Source organism: Curcuma longa, chromosome 11 (assembly GCF_044706935.1).
Source record: "Curcuma longa cultivar G26 ecotype Majalengka, Jawa Barat chromosome 11, ITB_CL_G26_1.1, whole genome shotgun sequence".
In the NCBI taxonomy this organism is placed as follows: Eukaryota; Viridiplantae; Streptophyta; class Magnoliopsida; order Zingiberales; family Zingiberaceae; genus Curcuma; species Curcuma longa.
In genome coordinates, this window is record NC_133871.1 from 20775204 (window position 1) to 20792089 (window position 16886).

Genomic DNA, 16886 nt, shown 5'->3' on the forward strand with positions numbered 1-16886 from the left:
TAAAGAAATAAAAAGAATACATCAATTTTCTTTAATGTCTAATTATAAATTATAAAATACTTATGTAAGTTGATAGACTAAAATAAATCTTAAATCTTAAATCCTAAAATCCTGAACCAAAGACAGTCCTATCTTAGATTTGTTTCCTTTTCATCTATTTTTTCCTTTCATTGTCCATGAAAAGATAGCTCCCATCTCAAGCAAGGATACAAAAGATTGATTGGATTTAAATCATTAATGGACCAACCAAACCTCTCCTAAATTATAAAATATTTTATCCTCTATTGTTCATATAATTTTGTTTTATTATTTTAATTTATCATCATCACCTCCATTGGAAACCTTTTATCTTAATCACAATCATAAGTTACTTACAGCTTATGAAATATGAAATAATTTTTTATTCAAAATAACATATTAAAAAAATGAGAGTCGTCGATACTTTTTAGATTTAACTTAATTATTTACTAAACTTATGCCGTCAACGCTTTAAAGTTTAAAATTTTCACTTAAATATCCACGAGCTTATCCAATGGAACATTAATTGTGCAACTTTGTATTTGTTTATAATTATAACAAATTCAATCATATTGTCAAATAGTTAATTGTTTTTAAATATTAAAAATTCAAAACACGCCTCATTTCCACCCGTGCTGGTGTGCTCATTGGGTTGCCACGTCAGTTACAAGCCAAAAACAATTAATGAGGGGAAGGAGGACAAATTAACACTAGACATCTTGAAAATTAATTAAAAAGGAGAAAGATGACAAACGCATATAAAATAATAACATTTGTAATTTATGTAAACAATTAATTCTTTACTGAGATGGATGTGACACGTGTAGAGCTGCAAAAAGGATCAATCTATGATGAAACAAATCGATCCATCATAAATCTATCATATGACGAAGTGAATTGGTTCATCAACTCTGTGAGTTAGAAAAACTCCAACTCAATTCAACTCCTAGATAGGTTGAAGTTTAGGCGAGTCAAACCCACAAGCCTAAAAAAATGAAAAAAATATAAAAATTTTAAATTTGGATTACAGTTTAAATCGATAAAATTAAAAAATTTAAATTTAAATTATGATTTAAAAGGGTCAAGTTCATTAATCTATTAAATTTTTTATTTTAATTTTAAATTTTAAAGAAAAAAATAATTTTTTTAATTTGCGGATCAATCCAAGTTTATCACAGGTCAATTCATGCGAGTCACAAGTCTAAACAGATTGATCCATTTGAATTTAATTTAAAATAAATTAATAAAATTTTAATTTAATTATCTAAATTATTTGATAAGATAGATTAACTCAACAGATCCACTCTAACTTTTGATGGCTCGAGACACGTGTGCTTACGAGTCTAGTTGTAGCAAGTATTTTAAATTTTTTACCTTCAATTTAAAATCATATTAAATATCAACTAAAAATTACTTTACAAATATAATTATGTTAAGAGTATTATAACAAAAATCATCATGTTTTAAAGTTATATTAATTTTTAAATAAATATAAAAAGTGATAGTGGTAAAAAAATATAATAACTAATATCCTATGTTTTATTTTTATGTTATTATAAAAATATTAATTGCTCAATTCGATTATGATGATTTCTGCATTATTTCATCGAACTTTTGGATAGATAATTTAATAAACTAAAATTTCTAATTTGAATCAATTTAATTTATTAGATTTGGATTGCGACTGCCCACCCTTGCTATCCATTCACATAAACGTGAATTATCATTGTAATGTATATAGATAAGAACGAAATTAATGATCAAATCTAAGCAAACCTAAGCATGTTGAAGGCAGCATGACAAGAAATAAAAATTCTCTTCGAACACCATTAAAATCGATAAAAAAAAATAATCCAATAAATTAGGCCACTCAATTCCAAATGTACAATCTCTAATTTGTCGATGCAAATTGGAAAGCAGATATTGGCTCATTTATTTCATTCTTCTTCGTGACATTATTTACAAAGGAGAATCCTTAGCCTCCAAAGAATTGCATCCGTGAACCCTTGATCCATACTAATTATTTTTTTTCTGGTAAAAAAAGAAAAGCAAAAGCTTTAACTTATTGTAACTTGATATGTTTGATCGACATCCCTGAGAGTGAAATGATGAGAATGATTTGTTTGATGATGCAAGCTGTTGCACATCAATAGTACAGTGTCCCTCCATGAGCAACCCAGTGAGCAAAACTATCAGAGAATTCACTGGCATTGGATCTTTCAGATGCTTGCCTTCCTTCAGCTTCACCAACCTGTTTCCATAATAATTCCACCTGGAATTTTACTTGATCTAACAACTATAAGATCGAATACTGAACTTTCATTGTAGAAGAAGAATCTAAGCACTTGTTAACTGTCAGCATAAGTTTCCTAGTAAGTGTGATCAGTAATTCTCATCAAGTATCCTTATTTTGTAGTACCATTGAGAATCTAGGCACCAATTCTCTTTAAACTGTAAAGTAAATTTCATGGAGAGGGAAACAAACCTCAATCTCAGCATCCTCTATGTTTAAACTGCTAATTTCCTCATCGATTGTTCCTTCGAGAACATTTTCAGTGGAAACATTTGCCATCGGTGAGTTGGTGATAGAGGATCTGCAACATAAGTAAAAAGTTGATAGACCGCAAAATGAGCATTGAAAGAGATGCCATGTAGGATGATGGCCACACTGACAAGCTTAGTTTGCTTACATGTGTTAAATTATATGCTTTAATTTCAGTCAATGCCATGTTTGAAGGACTTACAATGATGAAACTGAAATTCTTTCTCAAACAAGGATGCTACTAGGATTGGTTGGCAAACACCCAACACAAGCATTATATTTTATAAAATGAAACGAGTCAACAGCAAACATTAATTTTGTATGAGTTGCAGCAAATTTAGTCGCTTAGGAAGCCAGCACCTCAGATAATATTTTTATTTTCTTTTTTTCTCTTTGAAATAAAATAAGGCATAAAAATTAGGCATGATTCAAATCTCACGGGATCGGGGAGATCTTATTTTTCATCAAGGATAGAAGATTACCTGTCAAAGCCTTCATCATCACATGAATTGCCTGATGATGAAAGCCAATCGAAGCCAAGGAAGTTTGAATAGTTCAAGTCATTGAATCTAGGTTTGCTGAGGCATATGTGCCCATTATCTGAAACTATTTGCCTCCTGGGAATTGTTGACATGTACCTAATATAGAGAAGTAGTTTTAGTAGAATTTCAACTGCTACACACTTCTGTTTTAGTAGTCTGAAAAAGTAACCAACAAAAGAAAAGAGAAAAATAACTGTAGTTCAAATAATTACCTCCTTGTCAGAAACCATAAACGGAGTTTAAAATGAGTCCAAAATAGAAAGTCTAGAGAAGCTCACCTGCAATATTGAATGTGGTTATCACAAGTTGAAATTTCAGGAGTGGAATCACAGAGACCCTTGACTACAGAATCTTGTTGTATTCTCGGAGGGAATGCAGAGGTAACAGGTTCAATTGATTCAGGATCACAGTTAGAGATGGGGATTTGGCTATCACATATGATATTGCCATCTGATAGGGATCTCTTGATAAATGACCTGAAAATAAAAGAAACTGAATGTTAACTTGGGAAAGTGATCCTTAAAGTTTGTAAGATATTTTTCATAGATGTGCAAAGAGAAAAATAGCCAGAATATGTTTTTATTGGAAATAAGTATGATTTAAAATTCTTAAAAGTATAAACGTCTGATATCAATATCCAGTATATGCTATCTAGCTCGATGATGTGTGGATACTATTTGCTTCTCTGCCATCCTGGTGACCAACTTGAGCTCCAACTCAACAGAAGACGACAAGCACATCTTTCTAATCATACATATAAAAATTCTTGAGTGGTCTTAATTATACTTATGCTGTTGTAATTGTGTAACTAACTTTAATTAGAAGTTGTACACGAAGGCAGAATTTAGCTCATGGGGATATACCTAGTCGATAGCTGTTCGAAGAAAATGCTATAGACTAATACTGTCAAACCAGGTTAATGCAAATGCTTCCATCACCATTTTCCCCTTTCAAGAAAATGAGTTCCTATTTCTCAATGAATCAAAGAAGAACTTGTCTTCTCCCCTCATTAACAAAAGTTTGTTATCTCATTCTCACCAATGAAATTGATCTTGTGCTGTGACCCATTCCATTTGTGACTCATAGCACCATTAAGATTCTTATGGTGGTTTGTGGAAACTCCACAAATAGTTATCCTACTCGAAGACCATGCAAATTTCGTATTAATCTCGCCCCTCCATTTTTTTAAATTCTCCCTCCCAGCAAAAATCCACTAGCCAATATCCACTGTCCCTCTCTAGTACCAATAATCAAAACAAACTTTCTTCATCTCAACATATAGATGGGTTTCTTCCCTCCCATAAAGAAAAGATATGCCTTTTATCCCTCCCTTGCTGCCTGAACATTGCTTGTCTCTCATTCTCAAAGCTTACTCTATCACAGCAAAGACCTATTCTCCATCTATGTGCAAATCCACTATGAGACCTTCCCAAAAGAGATTCATAATATAAAAGACATGTCCCTACCACCCCCTCTCTCAAGATGTTCACAAACTTATCTCCCCTAAGTTTATCTCCGTCACATCTAACATCTGTTCTCCTGCCATTAGAAACTCGTCCTTGCCTCTCTAATTTGTGTCTTTTCTTTACACCATCCCGCAACTATCATTTTGTCTATGCTCTTCCCCGCTCCAATCTGCTTTCCTTTACAATTAGATTCTTGAAGATGCCATCATCTAAAGTCTACTTCTACTTCACTATTTTCCCTCAACACATCTAGTGCATGAAGGTTGGATCAAGCTAAAAATTACAAGGCCTAAGAAAAAACATATTTATTTTTTGGGGAAATTTTTTTTTTTTTTTTGAGGACCAGCACATATACCAAATGAAGAGTGACATTAAATGCTTCTCTGCCACATTATAAACTAGCTTGGAACCCTGTTTGCAGTGGGCTAATTTTTCATAATCTCATTCATTTTAATTCTATTTGTTTTTAAAATTAAAATTAGCTTTTAAAGACCACCAATGCCTATACCAGGTCTCATGAAAAAGATTGAGGGTTACATTAGGCCTAGATGACCTGGGTTAGAAATGTCTAAACTCATAAAAAAGATAATTATAATTAGCTTTATTTGAAATAATTGTATAGGGAGTCAATTTACCAACGGCCAAAGTCCTAGGAATGAATTTAAACCAACTCTATAAGAATTCTGAAAAGATTAATTACCTTTCCATGTGTTTTATATTTTACAGCGATAATATCAGGCAAGTTTAATCTAAAACAATTCTTATTCTTTCCCTTTTATTCCTTTGCAAGAAGATTTGGAAGTCTCCTCACAATGTATCCTAAAAGATAAATTGTTCTACTTCTATCCTGTACGAAAGGATACTAGTTATCCTCACCAGTGGATATGAAGATCTGATCCTGTGTCTTTAACAGTAGCCACAGCTTAGTTGTCATTTTCTTTGGATAAACAGGTGTGGAAAGTCTAGTACTATCCATACACAATTCAAGAAAATCAACAAAATATGAATACCTTGTATTCTCATGACAATGTGTATTAAGCCTTCCGATATTGTAATGTTGATCAGAACCCAGCTCCCAAAGTGCTGGTTTACCCTGGTGGGGTTGGAAATGACCCAAGAACCTACAAATTTCATACAGTTATCAGAATGAATCGAGACTGTTGCCAAGGAAGTCGTACTACAGGCAATATGTATACTGAATATAAGCCACTGCAAGGAGCTTAAAGGTAATTTGTTGAAGAGAAACTAAGGACCTACAAGTTAATAGCATTTTGCTTCTCTGCATCCATATAGGCATTGTTATAGTATCGCTGTATCGTCCTCAACAACTCCTGAGACTGGGTTGCGGCCTTCCATTGACCTCTTCTTTCAGAAAATATCTGAACAGCATACAAAAAATAATATTTAAGAATTCAGTGGTGCCGCGAGCATATGAAATAATTTTATGTTACACATAGGCTTTGGAAAATGAATCTGGACTTTGTTTTCCTCATTCACGCATATAATTTTATAATTTTCCCAAAAGCAGTGTTGACATTGTTAAACTAGGAAACTCAAGATACATCAAATTTAAAATAGCTAGGCTGAAGACAAAATAAACCTTTACCTACAGAAAAATGTGTTGGGGAAATACTTAATACCAGACTTCTCAAGGAATGAATCTGATTAGGCAAGTATTAACTAAAGATGTTGAAATTAGGCAGAGAAGGCTTATGCATTTTTCTAAGGAAATCAGCATATTACATGTAAAACCTGTAAAGAGGGGAATTAAATTTCAAAAATATCTAAGAAACATTGAAAAGAAATTATATAATAATCTCTTTAAAAATATATATATCCCTCAAAGTATATATCATTTATCTGATGCATTTCAATACCTTGTTGTGAGCACCAGAACCACCATACTGCAGGGAAAGTGTGTCCCCCATTCTTTCATAGAGATCCATCATATCGTCAGCTAAAGGGGAGTCCAAATTTACTTCTGGAACATCTATAAATCCCAAGGCATGAAGCTGATGGCCGAGTGCAGCCAAACCATAGGCATACTGTGCAACATTTGTTCTATCCAAGCAATCAATACAATTTGTTCTAAGGACTCCACTTTGCAGCCTTAGTGGTTTAGCCAAGTTGACTCTACACTCAACTTCATCTGCATAATAGTCATTGTGAGAAGTAGCAGGCTTATGTGTTTCATTGGCTGAATTATCATCATCACATTTAGTTCTGTCCTCAAAGTATTCACTTTGAGAAATATCTGAGCTCTGCCCTTCATCTTTCCAGGATTTGTCATAAGAACCAATGGAAATAATTGGTACCCTGCATTGGTTATTGCATGCCAATTTTCTAAAATCATGTCTCCTGTAGCATATCCCATAATATGATAGTTAGCAGCAGTTTCAACCTCATAATTTCTTATATGCTTTGAGATAATTAAAAAGGCTAGTGAGCTTAGTCCATTCTCAATCTAACATTTACTACTGCCATTTTGACTAAAGAATCTTAACAGCTTGACAATGTGTATTATAAATATGAAGAAAGATATCACTACTGCGTTACTCAGAAGAGGAGAAAACCAAAAGGAAAAGTTTATAAGGTAGTCATTAAATAGATTGAAACTATTGAAAAGGGAAATAATCAACAATGAGTCAGCTTTGTTGCTGGAATACTATATCCAAATCAATATATCTATCAAAAACAATATGATACAGCTGGCATGCTTTGCCTGGGCTGTCAAAGAATTAAAAAAAAAAATTGCATATCAGACCTGGGGTACAAAGCAACTTGAGAAAGCCAACCTGTATATTGCTTAAAGGTTAAACGACTGCTAACTTCGACTCGTTAAAATTACTTCTTCACTAATCTAATTTAAAAGTTACTTCATCCTTCTTGATCAGTGTTACAAGCATACGCTATTTGCAAATGATTGCTCCTGACATGGATCAAATATTAGATATTAAAGCCAATAAATCAGAAAAAATTCATATTTTTTATGAGTATCACTAGCATTCTGCATTCCCAAGTGATTCCCCCTATTAAGCAATAATGTTACCCGAATATATATTAACAGTTAATGTTACTTTAATCTAAATTAAATAATAACACAAGGACTTCAAACCAAACTCCAAATTCACATGACGTCGAACTTCACCATTGTCATTCCAGACTATCAACATTTAATTTCCGATTCTTTTCAATATAACTTGTTTAGATTGGGGCTATCTATTTTCAATGATTCAAATTTCTGTGCTAACTGCAAGCAAATAATAAAACTGAATGCTGAAATACTGTGATGCTAATCGTGAAAGTAAAAGAGAAACCTAAAATAGCAATAATACAAACAGAAAGCAAGCTAGATAAAGATATCCTTACCCAATATCTACCAGCAGATCAACATCTTGAATTTTCACAAATGGTGCTAATTGGCAATGGAAAATTCCAGTTAGATTCAAGGCATATGCCGCCACTTTTCCTAACATTTCCAGCACATTTTCACCTTTCCTAAATATATTTCAGTAGCCAATGATCAATTGAAGGGTGAACAAGTCATGTAAACAAAGATGAAGATCACAAATAATAATTCATTTCTTGCTTGAATAGTAAAAAATTACCATAAAGAGACATTTGTTATACCAGCTACATACCTTCTAGATTGTTTTTGGATATCCCAATGCAAGAACTTCAAGCACTTTTCACCAGGTAAATCTTTATTTATAAAATCAATTGCGTTACTGAACTCTGCACGAAGCAAAGATTCTCGTGGCTTCTTCTCACGTGACTGATTGTGCAGAACAAACAAGTAGTGATATTACATGAGTACAAAAAATCTCTGACAATGATGGTGAACATATGTACAGAAAATTGAAAATAAAAAAAAAACTTTCCTATTCACTAGTGAACAGCAGAAATTCCCTACCTTAATCAAATTTAAAATAATAACAGGATTTCCATATCGCTTCACAAGATTTTCAAAGTGAAGTCTGGTAGCTTCAAAGTTATTGTCCTTCTTGTGCACTAAAAAGATGTGTTTGCATATGAGTTACATGTATAGTTTGACAAAGCTAATGCAAGAGTCTGGAACTTACAGACAATATCAGGCCTAACATTTAGCTTTGAAGCTTCCTGGGACCAGAAGAGGGGAATTGAACCTCGATTCTGAACCACTGAAGTTATTTCTGAAGACATCTGTTCGACAGTATCTTCACATACAATCTGTTCTGTCTCAACATCGTTGGCTACTCTACCCTTCTCGTTAACACCACGTTTTAGGTACCTAATCCAAGTCAAACTTAGTTACATTAAAGCATTGGCCAAAGAGACTATGGTCAGATCACATAACTCTTATGTGAACAATTTTAGTATTTTGACAACATGCATCTGAAAAAGAAACAAGTCTTTGAAGCAAATACATCTTAATTAATCACCTGGTGCCTGCAAAATGACGCGAGCGTCTGGCAATGAGTGTAAACTTAAAACTTTTGCCACAGACTGAGAGCCTAACCTGAAATCATACAGAAGGCAGAGTAAGTTCTTATGCAGTTAGAAATAATTGCTGATTGGCTGACAGAAAGATACTTGATAGGGACAAAGGAACATTTTCCGTTGGCCAAACATAAAGGAAGCTGCAACTAAGAGACAATGAAATTTTGAAACTTTTTTGGCTAGCATCACAGTGAACAACAATATGTTATACAATCTGGAGAATCAAGGAAATATTTTTAAATGATTACTGATATAAAAAGGTCACCAGCATATAAGAGATGCAAATTTACTATGGAGGAATATAACCTAAACATCTAACATCAAGAAACTACGCCAAATCATATTGTAGTTCGCTCACAAATTTACAATTTGTTTTAATTCTTTGCAAGAATTTTTTAAATTAATTTTGATTTTTTTTAATTCATGAGAATGATAAAGTTGTTGTCGTGTGACTTGGAGGTCACAGGTTCGAGTTTCGGAAATAACAATTTGCAAAGTAGGATAAGGCTGCGTATAATAGATCCTTCCCAGGACCCCACATTGGTGAGAGCCTCGTGCACTAGATTGCCCTTTTTTTTAGAGTTTTTAATATGTAAAGTTATTCAAAATTTATTTTAAAATTTTAATTTTAGGATTATTGTTTTCAGGATTCAAAATTATTTGGTATTTTTTGAGTGAATCAAGTTGAGTTGATTTTAAATTCCTAAAAAAATTGAGTTAATTTCTCAATTCACTCAAGACGGTCAAAAACTAATTTAAAATAATTTTTCAGAAATGATTGAAATTCAAAATCAAACATCAGAAATAATTTTGAATTTTTAAAATTAATTTATGTAAAAGCATTTAAAATTATTTAACATTTTCATTGTTAATTCCTACAAAAATATGCATGAATTAAAATTGAACCCAAATTAAAGTCAATCCTACTTCAATCCATAATTATGTTTAGATCCAAACTGCATCCAATAAGATTACAACATTGCTTTTAAAATAATAATAATAATAAACATCAAATTTCTTCAAGTCAAATTCGAATTAACTTTCCTCTTCGTATCAAATTTAAACAATTTCAAATCAAATAATTAAATTTCTCAAATCCAAACTCTTTTTTATCATGCTTAGTTCAAGATATAACAAATTTTCAAATAGGCTCTTAGCCTTTCCGAGTCTTTAAACCATGTTTAGTACCTCTACTTTAACTCGTAAATTATCCTTTTGATTTCAAATTTTGATCAAGGCATGGTGTGACAATATGAATATTAATGTTGACAAGATGAAATGTGAAAAGTACTCTAAATATGTCTTAACAACTTATCATGGAGTGATAGAACCATAGAGGCTGAATAGGTTCTCCTAGGGGCCATCAGTAAATCCACCAACCAACACATATTTAAGCACTAGTCCTATCCCCTCACATCTGTTCTTACCATCAAAGCATTCTCTTGAACATATTGCAAGTTCTTGTGCAATATTTAACAAGTGTGAAAATAATCCAACGTGGTATGAGAATACTAACCTAACAGCTAAAGTACACCAACAAACAACACTTTATCAACAGGGAAGAGCAGTAGGTTCCCTACTATGGTATTTCTTCCACCTGCTTAAGAGATAATGCAGATCGAAGAAGAAGTGATTTAAAGATCTGAAAGCAACGATGGAACCAAGAGAAAAGGAGAAAAGCCAAAAAAACAACCTTTGCTCACAACACAATCACCCACCTTTGCTCGTTGCAAGGTCTACATAAGCACCCCCACTACCAACCTATGCTTGTGACCCAACAGCCTATCAACAATCATACCTCACAAACATAAATGTCACTAGCAGCAACCTCTATTTGTGACGTGACTACATATTCACAACTGCACCTCACCCGGGGTGCTATATGCTCTATTAACTTGTTTACGTTTTGTTTCATCTAAGTTTAAGTGTTAAATCTTTCATGTTTATGAGAGTTTCTCTAGTTTATATAATAAGGCAAAGATGATAACTTTGCTCCAACTTGAGGGAGAGTGTCAGGGATCTAATTATAAATAGCATGTATTTATAAGGTTTAAAGCATAATATTACATTAATGAGTAAGTGCATAGTTAGAATGGACTATGAAGAGTAAGCAAGTCTAATGTTCCCTATTAACTTCTAGAATTGTAAAATGTCTACTTCTATGCCTTATCTCATCACCATAATTCAGGTCAAGTCATTAAAGTCTTTCTTAAGGACAATCAATCTCTTGTTAGCTGTGTAGTTGTAGAATTGTCCATCTTGAATTAGGGACCTCCTATAGCATCAACAATCAGATGTTAAACAATTCAAGAGCACACAAAAGGCCATTTTTAGTGCTGCTACTAGAGGTGATTTTCATATGTGCTCACATAGAAGAGACCTGAAGATGTTCAGCCTGCACAAACTTGATGTTCTCATAATATTTAATAGCCATTAAGTAGCTAGATGATATCATAGACTACTTGGAATAGAAAATCCCTCCAAAATCATGCTGGTAAAACATTTCAAGCATAAATTGGATAAAATGTACCTGCTTAAAAAATCCATGAATCAGTGCGACTGTCCATGTAGTGTTTTTGAGAAGATTACGTACACCACGTGTCAAGAACTCATTCCAAACAAACATAGTTTCATATAGAACTTGTCCTGTGATGCCATCATATAGGTTCTTCTGAAGACTACGCATGATGTTGTATGAGTAACTGAAGAAGAAGTCCTTTGTGAGATCCACACTACAGAGTAGCTTCTTGTATCTATGTAATGGATAAGAAAGACAAGTTGTGAATGGTTCTGCAAACAAGACAAACATCATGAAAGCATGAAAAAAGGTAATGATTATTTCCACAGGAACAAAAACCACAAGAAACATGTATGTAACAGAAGCTACAATAAACCTGTACGTATTTCCTCCAATACCAGGAATAATGGAAATAATATGACAATCCAAATACTGATTCCAAGATCTAAAGTTGCCTGGTAAAATTGATCTGGCATTTAGGCCTCCAGAAAACTGTTATGATTCCAATGGTATAACTGAAAGTTACATCTCAAAATGTTTATACAAGAAGATAGTACATTTACACAGCAAAAGTACTGAGTATTACCAAATTTTTTACACAAGAATATAGTAGTTTTACACAGCAAATGTACTGAGTATTAGAAAAAATCAATTGGATGATGGTATGCAGAACAAGACAATTGCAAATATACCAACAGTTAATGAAGTAATGTGATTGATACTTTACATAATTCTCCACATTGCCTTATGATAGTGATTGAAGCAAAAAACTTACAGGCACTTGATAACATTTGTTGTAATGTAAAATAGCAGAACTTAAACTGACAGTTCAAGCTTACAAGAGTTTGGGGTACAATAACAAGCAGTTTTTTTGAAGATTAATCATGGTCTCCATTAAAATAAAGTGTACAGCACAGCACATGTTTTACATGAAGAATGGACAAAAGACCTGTTTTCATCCTTAGAATGGGCCACAGCTGATCGCACAATAGAATTTGGAATGGTAATCATTTCGCTTTTGGAGACACCATATACAGCATGACCACAAATGTTACCAATCTTCCTCCTCCTGGTAATAAGCAACATGTAGTAAGGCCCAAGGAACTTGACAAACCCTGAGAATGGACATGTGTTCCAGGAAAGCTTAATGCTTAAGTGTTTGGAAGTGTTTGAAAAAATGCTGAAAAATTAGCCAAGTACAGAATGAACAGAGACTCTACATACCAGCGAGACCATAACATTTTGTCACAAATTTTAATCCGCCTGTTACTGTGTTACCCTCATGTACTCGCTTCAGCAAATCATTACATTCAATGGTGGAGTAGGTTGTTGGGTCCTCATGAATGTTCAGCTCGGAGGGTTCCAGCCTATCAATTATTAATACCCTCCATTGTGTTTTGTTATTATTGCTTCCTACTAGATAGAATTTCTGCAACCAAATAAACAGGTATTTAGGTAAAGCAAAGAAAGTGACTTGAGTACTGCATATTTTATTACTGATGCAGTCCAATAATGAGTACTTCAAGAGTTCCAAGTAAAAATCTATAATTTTAGATCCATCAAGATGTGTGACCAGCATGGAAAAACTAGACACAAACCATTAAAGATTGTTGAACGAGTAACAATCACAGAGAAACATCTGGAAGGAACATAAATATTTGGGTTTTCTGCACATCCATATGAATATTTGGAAGGGGGAGAAAAGGATCACATTTTACTGATCAATGTATTAACAAACTTACTGAACAGAAACAATAGAAGGCCACAGGTTATTAGGGTTAGCAGATAGCAAAGGTTAACAACACGGAAACTAGTGTGCAGGATTTTCTCAAGGAGCTTCAAGATCAAGAATTTTTCTATCTTTCAAGAAAGGGAAGCTAATGAAGCTTATGAAGGAACTCTCCAGATTTCACAAATATATAATAGGAGAAGAATTAACAACAATGACAAAATCCCACCAGAAATGATCCCCGTCAACAGACGGAGGCAGAGAGAATTTCTACAAGTGGAATAAAGAGTACTAGAAGATTACTTCAAGTTCCGTTTCAAAAGGAGAGATCATTTATAAAAGTTGACGAAAGACAACCAAGATCGAACCAACCATTAGGTAGTATAAACAAATAATCAAGATTCATCTGTTAGTAGGAGTCACAACTCACCATATGAGTCTCATAAAGCCTAAACTTCTGGAGGTAGCCACTACTGGCGGATGCAGCGGTCACTGGACTCACTGCCGCCACCGTTTCGCTGTCTGCCGCCATCGGATCCACCAATCCCGAGCTCCTCCGGCCGCAGCTCGCTCGCTCACATAAGCCTTACCACTCTGTCGCCTCCATTCACAGGAGAAGCGCAAGCAAGCAGGAACGCTCTAGAAAATAAACCGAAAGATAGGAAAGAAAAGCAACACACAGGAAGACGGGGTTTGTTGCTGTAAATAGTTTGGAATCGTCCACAAAAGAGATTTTTTTTAGCAGCACGCACAGAACCGAATCAAAAACCAGCAAGAAAAAGGAAAGAGTTCAGCTCTCATAAAGCTTCAATCTTCGCAAGAAAAATCGCAAAGGATAGATCAGAAGTTGAATTTTCTTTCCCCTGCTCCCTTAGAAGCAGGTCTCTACGCCGGATCTGGAAATGGAATTTCTCGCAATAATTTGCAGACGTAACTCGGAAGCAGTCGTCGATGCAACAGGAATGGAGGCGAACGAAAGCCACTGAAAGGGTGAGCGACGGCTTCCACAAGAAAAATGGGGCGCAAAAAATTGAGGCTTTTCTGACGCTGTTATCTCCTTACGGCCATGGAATACTCCACGACGGATGAGAGAGTACAATAATTAGGTCGGAGTCACCTGCGCTCATATGGCTGCTCTGATCGAGATCTCATCGTCTAAAGATCACAAAAAGAATTCACCATCAGTTACTGCAATCAAACTGAAGAGATTCGTGGGGGACGAAAAAAGTGGTGGGAACTCTAGGAAGATTACTGCTTCCCGATTATGGATCGCGGCGGATGCTGTCGGAGACGGCGACCGATAAAGAAGAAGAAACGTGTTGAGTTGATAAAAGACAAATTTTTAATCGACATGTGTACAGATAAAATTTCAGGCGCATTGCCGCATCGGTTTGCGGCTCGGGCAAGTGCCGTTGACCGCTTTTTTTCTTATCCTTTTTTGTTCAATTTAATACGTAAAAGGTAAAAACTAAAGGACGACAAAAACTTATTTGAATTTCTACGATATAAAATTATATTTTCATGTCAAGGAAAAAACTTAATATATTTTACAAACTGTAGAAACAGAGAACTTGATATCATTTGTTACTCGAGTGAATCGTTACTTAAATAGTCTAAAATCTGTTATCGAATTAAATAATTTATTATTTTTAAAAAAAATAATAGTAAATAGCTCCCAAGTGATCGTCGACTAGTACAAGTCAACTCCCACCGGACTCGATGTGATAGTCAGTATGACAGCTTTCATAATACGAAGCAAAGATATTTTTAGAAAAATAAACATAAAAAATTGCACTATTTAACGTGAAAATCTCATATACCCAATTTATGAATGGGAAAGAATGTACGGGGGTATGATCAGTTGGTTAGGGTCCTAACTTTTAAATAAAAATATATCATTTTAATTTTAAAAATAGATCATTTTAATTATGTAAATAAAAAATATTTTTTAAAAAATTGTCTGCGTTTGTTTACTAAATTGTGATGTCATCATCTCCTCGGTGAAATAATAAATTTTCATTTCTCCCAATGGAATGCACCCACGTGACGCGCGTGATTAAACAAAAACGAAATTGAGTTGCTTTGAAGCTTCTACTGTCTTCGTCGTGTCATTAATAAGAAGACAAATTGGCATTTCTCAATTTCAGTATTTAATTTATTCACAGCTGTTTTAGATTGGTCTTAATTATTTGTGATCTATCCAATGCTCATGGATTTGACCTGTCTCACTTCATGATTACATTCAGATTTGTCCTTTTCTTTACATTTTATTTACAATAGTAAATTGATTTGTCCTTTTCTTTACATTTTATTTACACTATTAAATTGATCCATAACTTGTTAAGTGATTTGGATAAAAATTAGAAGGGCGTCATGGATATCTTTTTTAAAAAACTCAAAAGAGTATTTTTATTAATAATTTTATTTGAAAATATTCATTATTTAGCGATATTATAATAGTTACTAAATAGTTATTATAATATATAGGATAATTGTTACAATGAAGACAAATGACATTCCTCACTTTCAAAATTTAATTTATTCATAAATGTTTTAGATTAGTCTTAATTCTTTGTGATCCAATACTAATGGATTTGACATGTCTCACTTACATGTTTACATTGAGATAGGTCCTTTTCTTGACACTCACATTGTTAAATTGATAGCATAAGTTGTTAAGTGAGGCTAAATTGTGCATTTTATTTTTATTGCCTTTCAGCATATTGATTTGAATAAAAATTAAAAGAACTCCACAAATTAAAACAAACATCAAATGTATATATCTCTTTAAAAAAAGGTCAACAGGACACTATAATATATCATATTAGTATTTTATCTTAAAAATACTCCTTATTTTAGTGACGTTATAACAACTACGGAATAACTTTTATAATGTGTAGAATCTATTCGACAATTGCTATAATGTATTTAGCTAGGATAAATTTATAATTTAATTTGATTAAAATGAAATAGGTGATTTTTTACATTGTAACAATTATTGAATAACTACTCTATATTATAGCAGCTATTGAATAATTGCTATAACGAAGATAAATGACACTCAATTTTAGATAATCTACTCTAGATGTTATAATGTACTTGGTGAATTTAGATTTGATTTAAAATAGATGATTTTTCGTATATTCGATAGCTGCTATACGTTGTAGTAACTACTAAGTAACTATTACATATTGCAGCTAAATCATAAATCTTAAAATTTTGAACCCTCGATCTTAAACTCTGTGCACTATTATATCAAAATCATTTTTAATTGATCAAAATTACTTTAAATGCATTATCATAGTTACCGAATAACTTCTATATATTATAGAAGTTTTCAAGTAGCTTTTATACGTTGTAGCAAGTACTACAATATCACTAAGATATACAAAATTTGACCCATTTCTAAAATTTCTATCAGATATACAAAGATGAATACAAGTTATTTTTAAATTAAAATAATACTTATGAAATCAAGGTAAGTATTCCTAATTACATAAGTAGGCTTGTATTATTTATACTCTTGTTAAATTAAAACCGAGTCAACACGGAAAAAGAAAAAAAAATAATTTACAGCATTAAACTCTTCGGA

General features: G+C 33.1%; 1 protein-coding gene across 2 annotated transcripts; it reads right to left on the minus strand.

Moving 5' to 3' along the window:
- Nucleotides 1-1931: 1931 nt before the first annotated feature.
- Nucleotides 1932-14561, minus strand: LOC141841579 (phosphoinositide phosphatase SAC2-like). 2 transcript variants are annotated; one of them, XM_074729752.1, is made up of 16 exons: nt 13725-14561; nt 12790-12994; nt 12515-12680; nt 11578-11800; nt 8990-9066; nt 8651-8838; nt 8482-8579; nt 8210-8343; nt 7938-8066; nt 6446-6926; nt 5826-5947; nt 5579-5689; nt 3381-3578; nt 3043-3198; nt 2504-2612; nt 1932-2290 (listed from the first exon to the last, which is right to left on the minus strand). In XM_074729752.1, exons 1-16 carry the CDS (start codon nt 13824-13826, stop codon nt 2165-2167), a joined length of 2625 nt encoding a protein of 874 aa, XP_074585853.1. In that variant the 5' UTR covers nt 13827-14561; the 3' UTR covers nt 1932-2164. The 2 variants fall into 2 exon arrangements, with proteins under 2 accessions (XP_074585853.1, XP_074585854.1); XM_074729753.1 differs by having other exon boundaries at nt 1932-2269; nt 13725-14560.
- Nucleotides 14562-16886: the final 2325 nt, after the last annotated feature.

What these genes read in the sequence shown, in the direction of transcription:
- LOC141841579 (XM_074729752.1), bottom strand. Translation starts at nt 13,826, where the DNA reads ATGGCGGCAGACAGCGAAACGGTGGCGGCAGTGAGTCCAGTGACCGCT. An exon ending in GGCTTTATGAGACTCATATG is followed by an intron (nt 12,995 to 13,724) that starts GTGAGTTGTGAC and finishes ATTTGGTTGCAG; the next exon opens with AAATTCTATCTAGTAGGAAG. An exon ending in GATGATGAAGGCTTTGACAG is followed by an intron (nt 2,613 to 3,042) that starts GTAATCTTCTAT and finishes CTTATGTTGCAG; the next exon opens with ATCCTCTATCACCAACTCAC.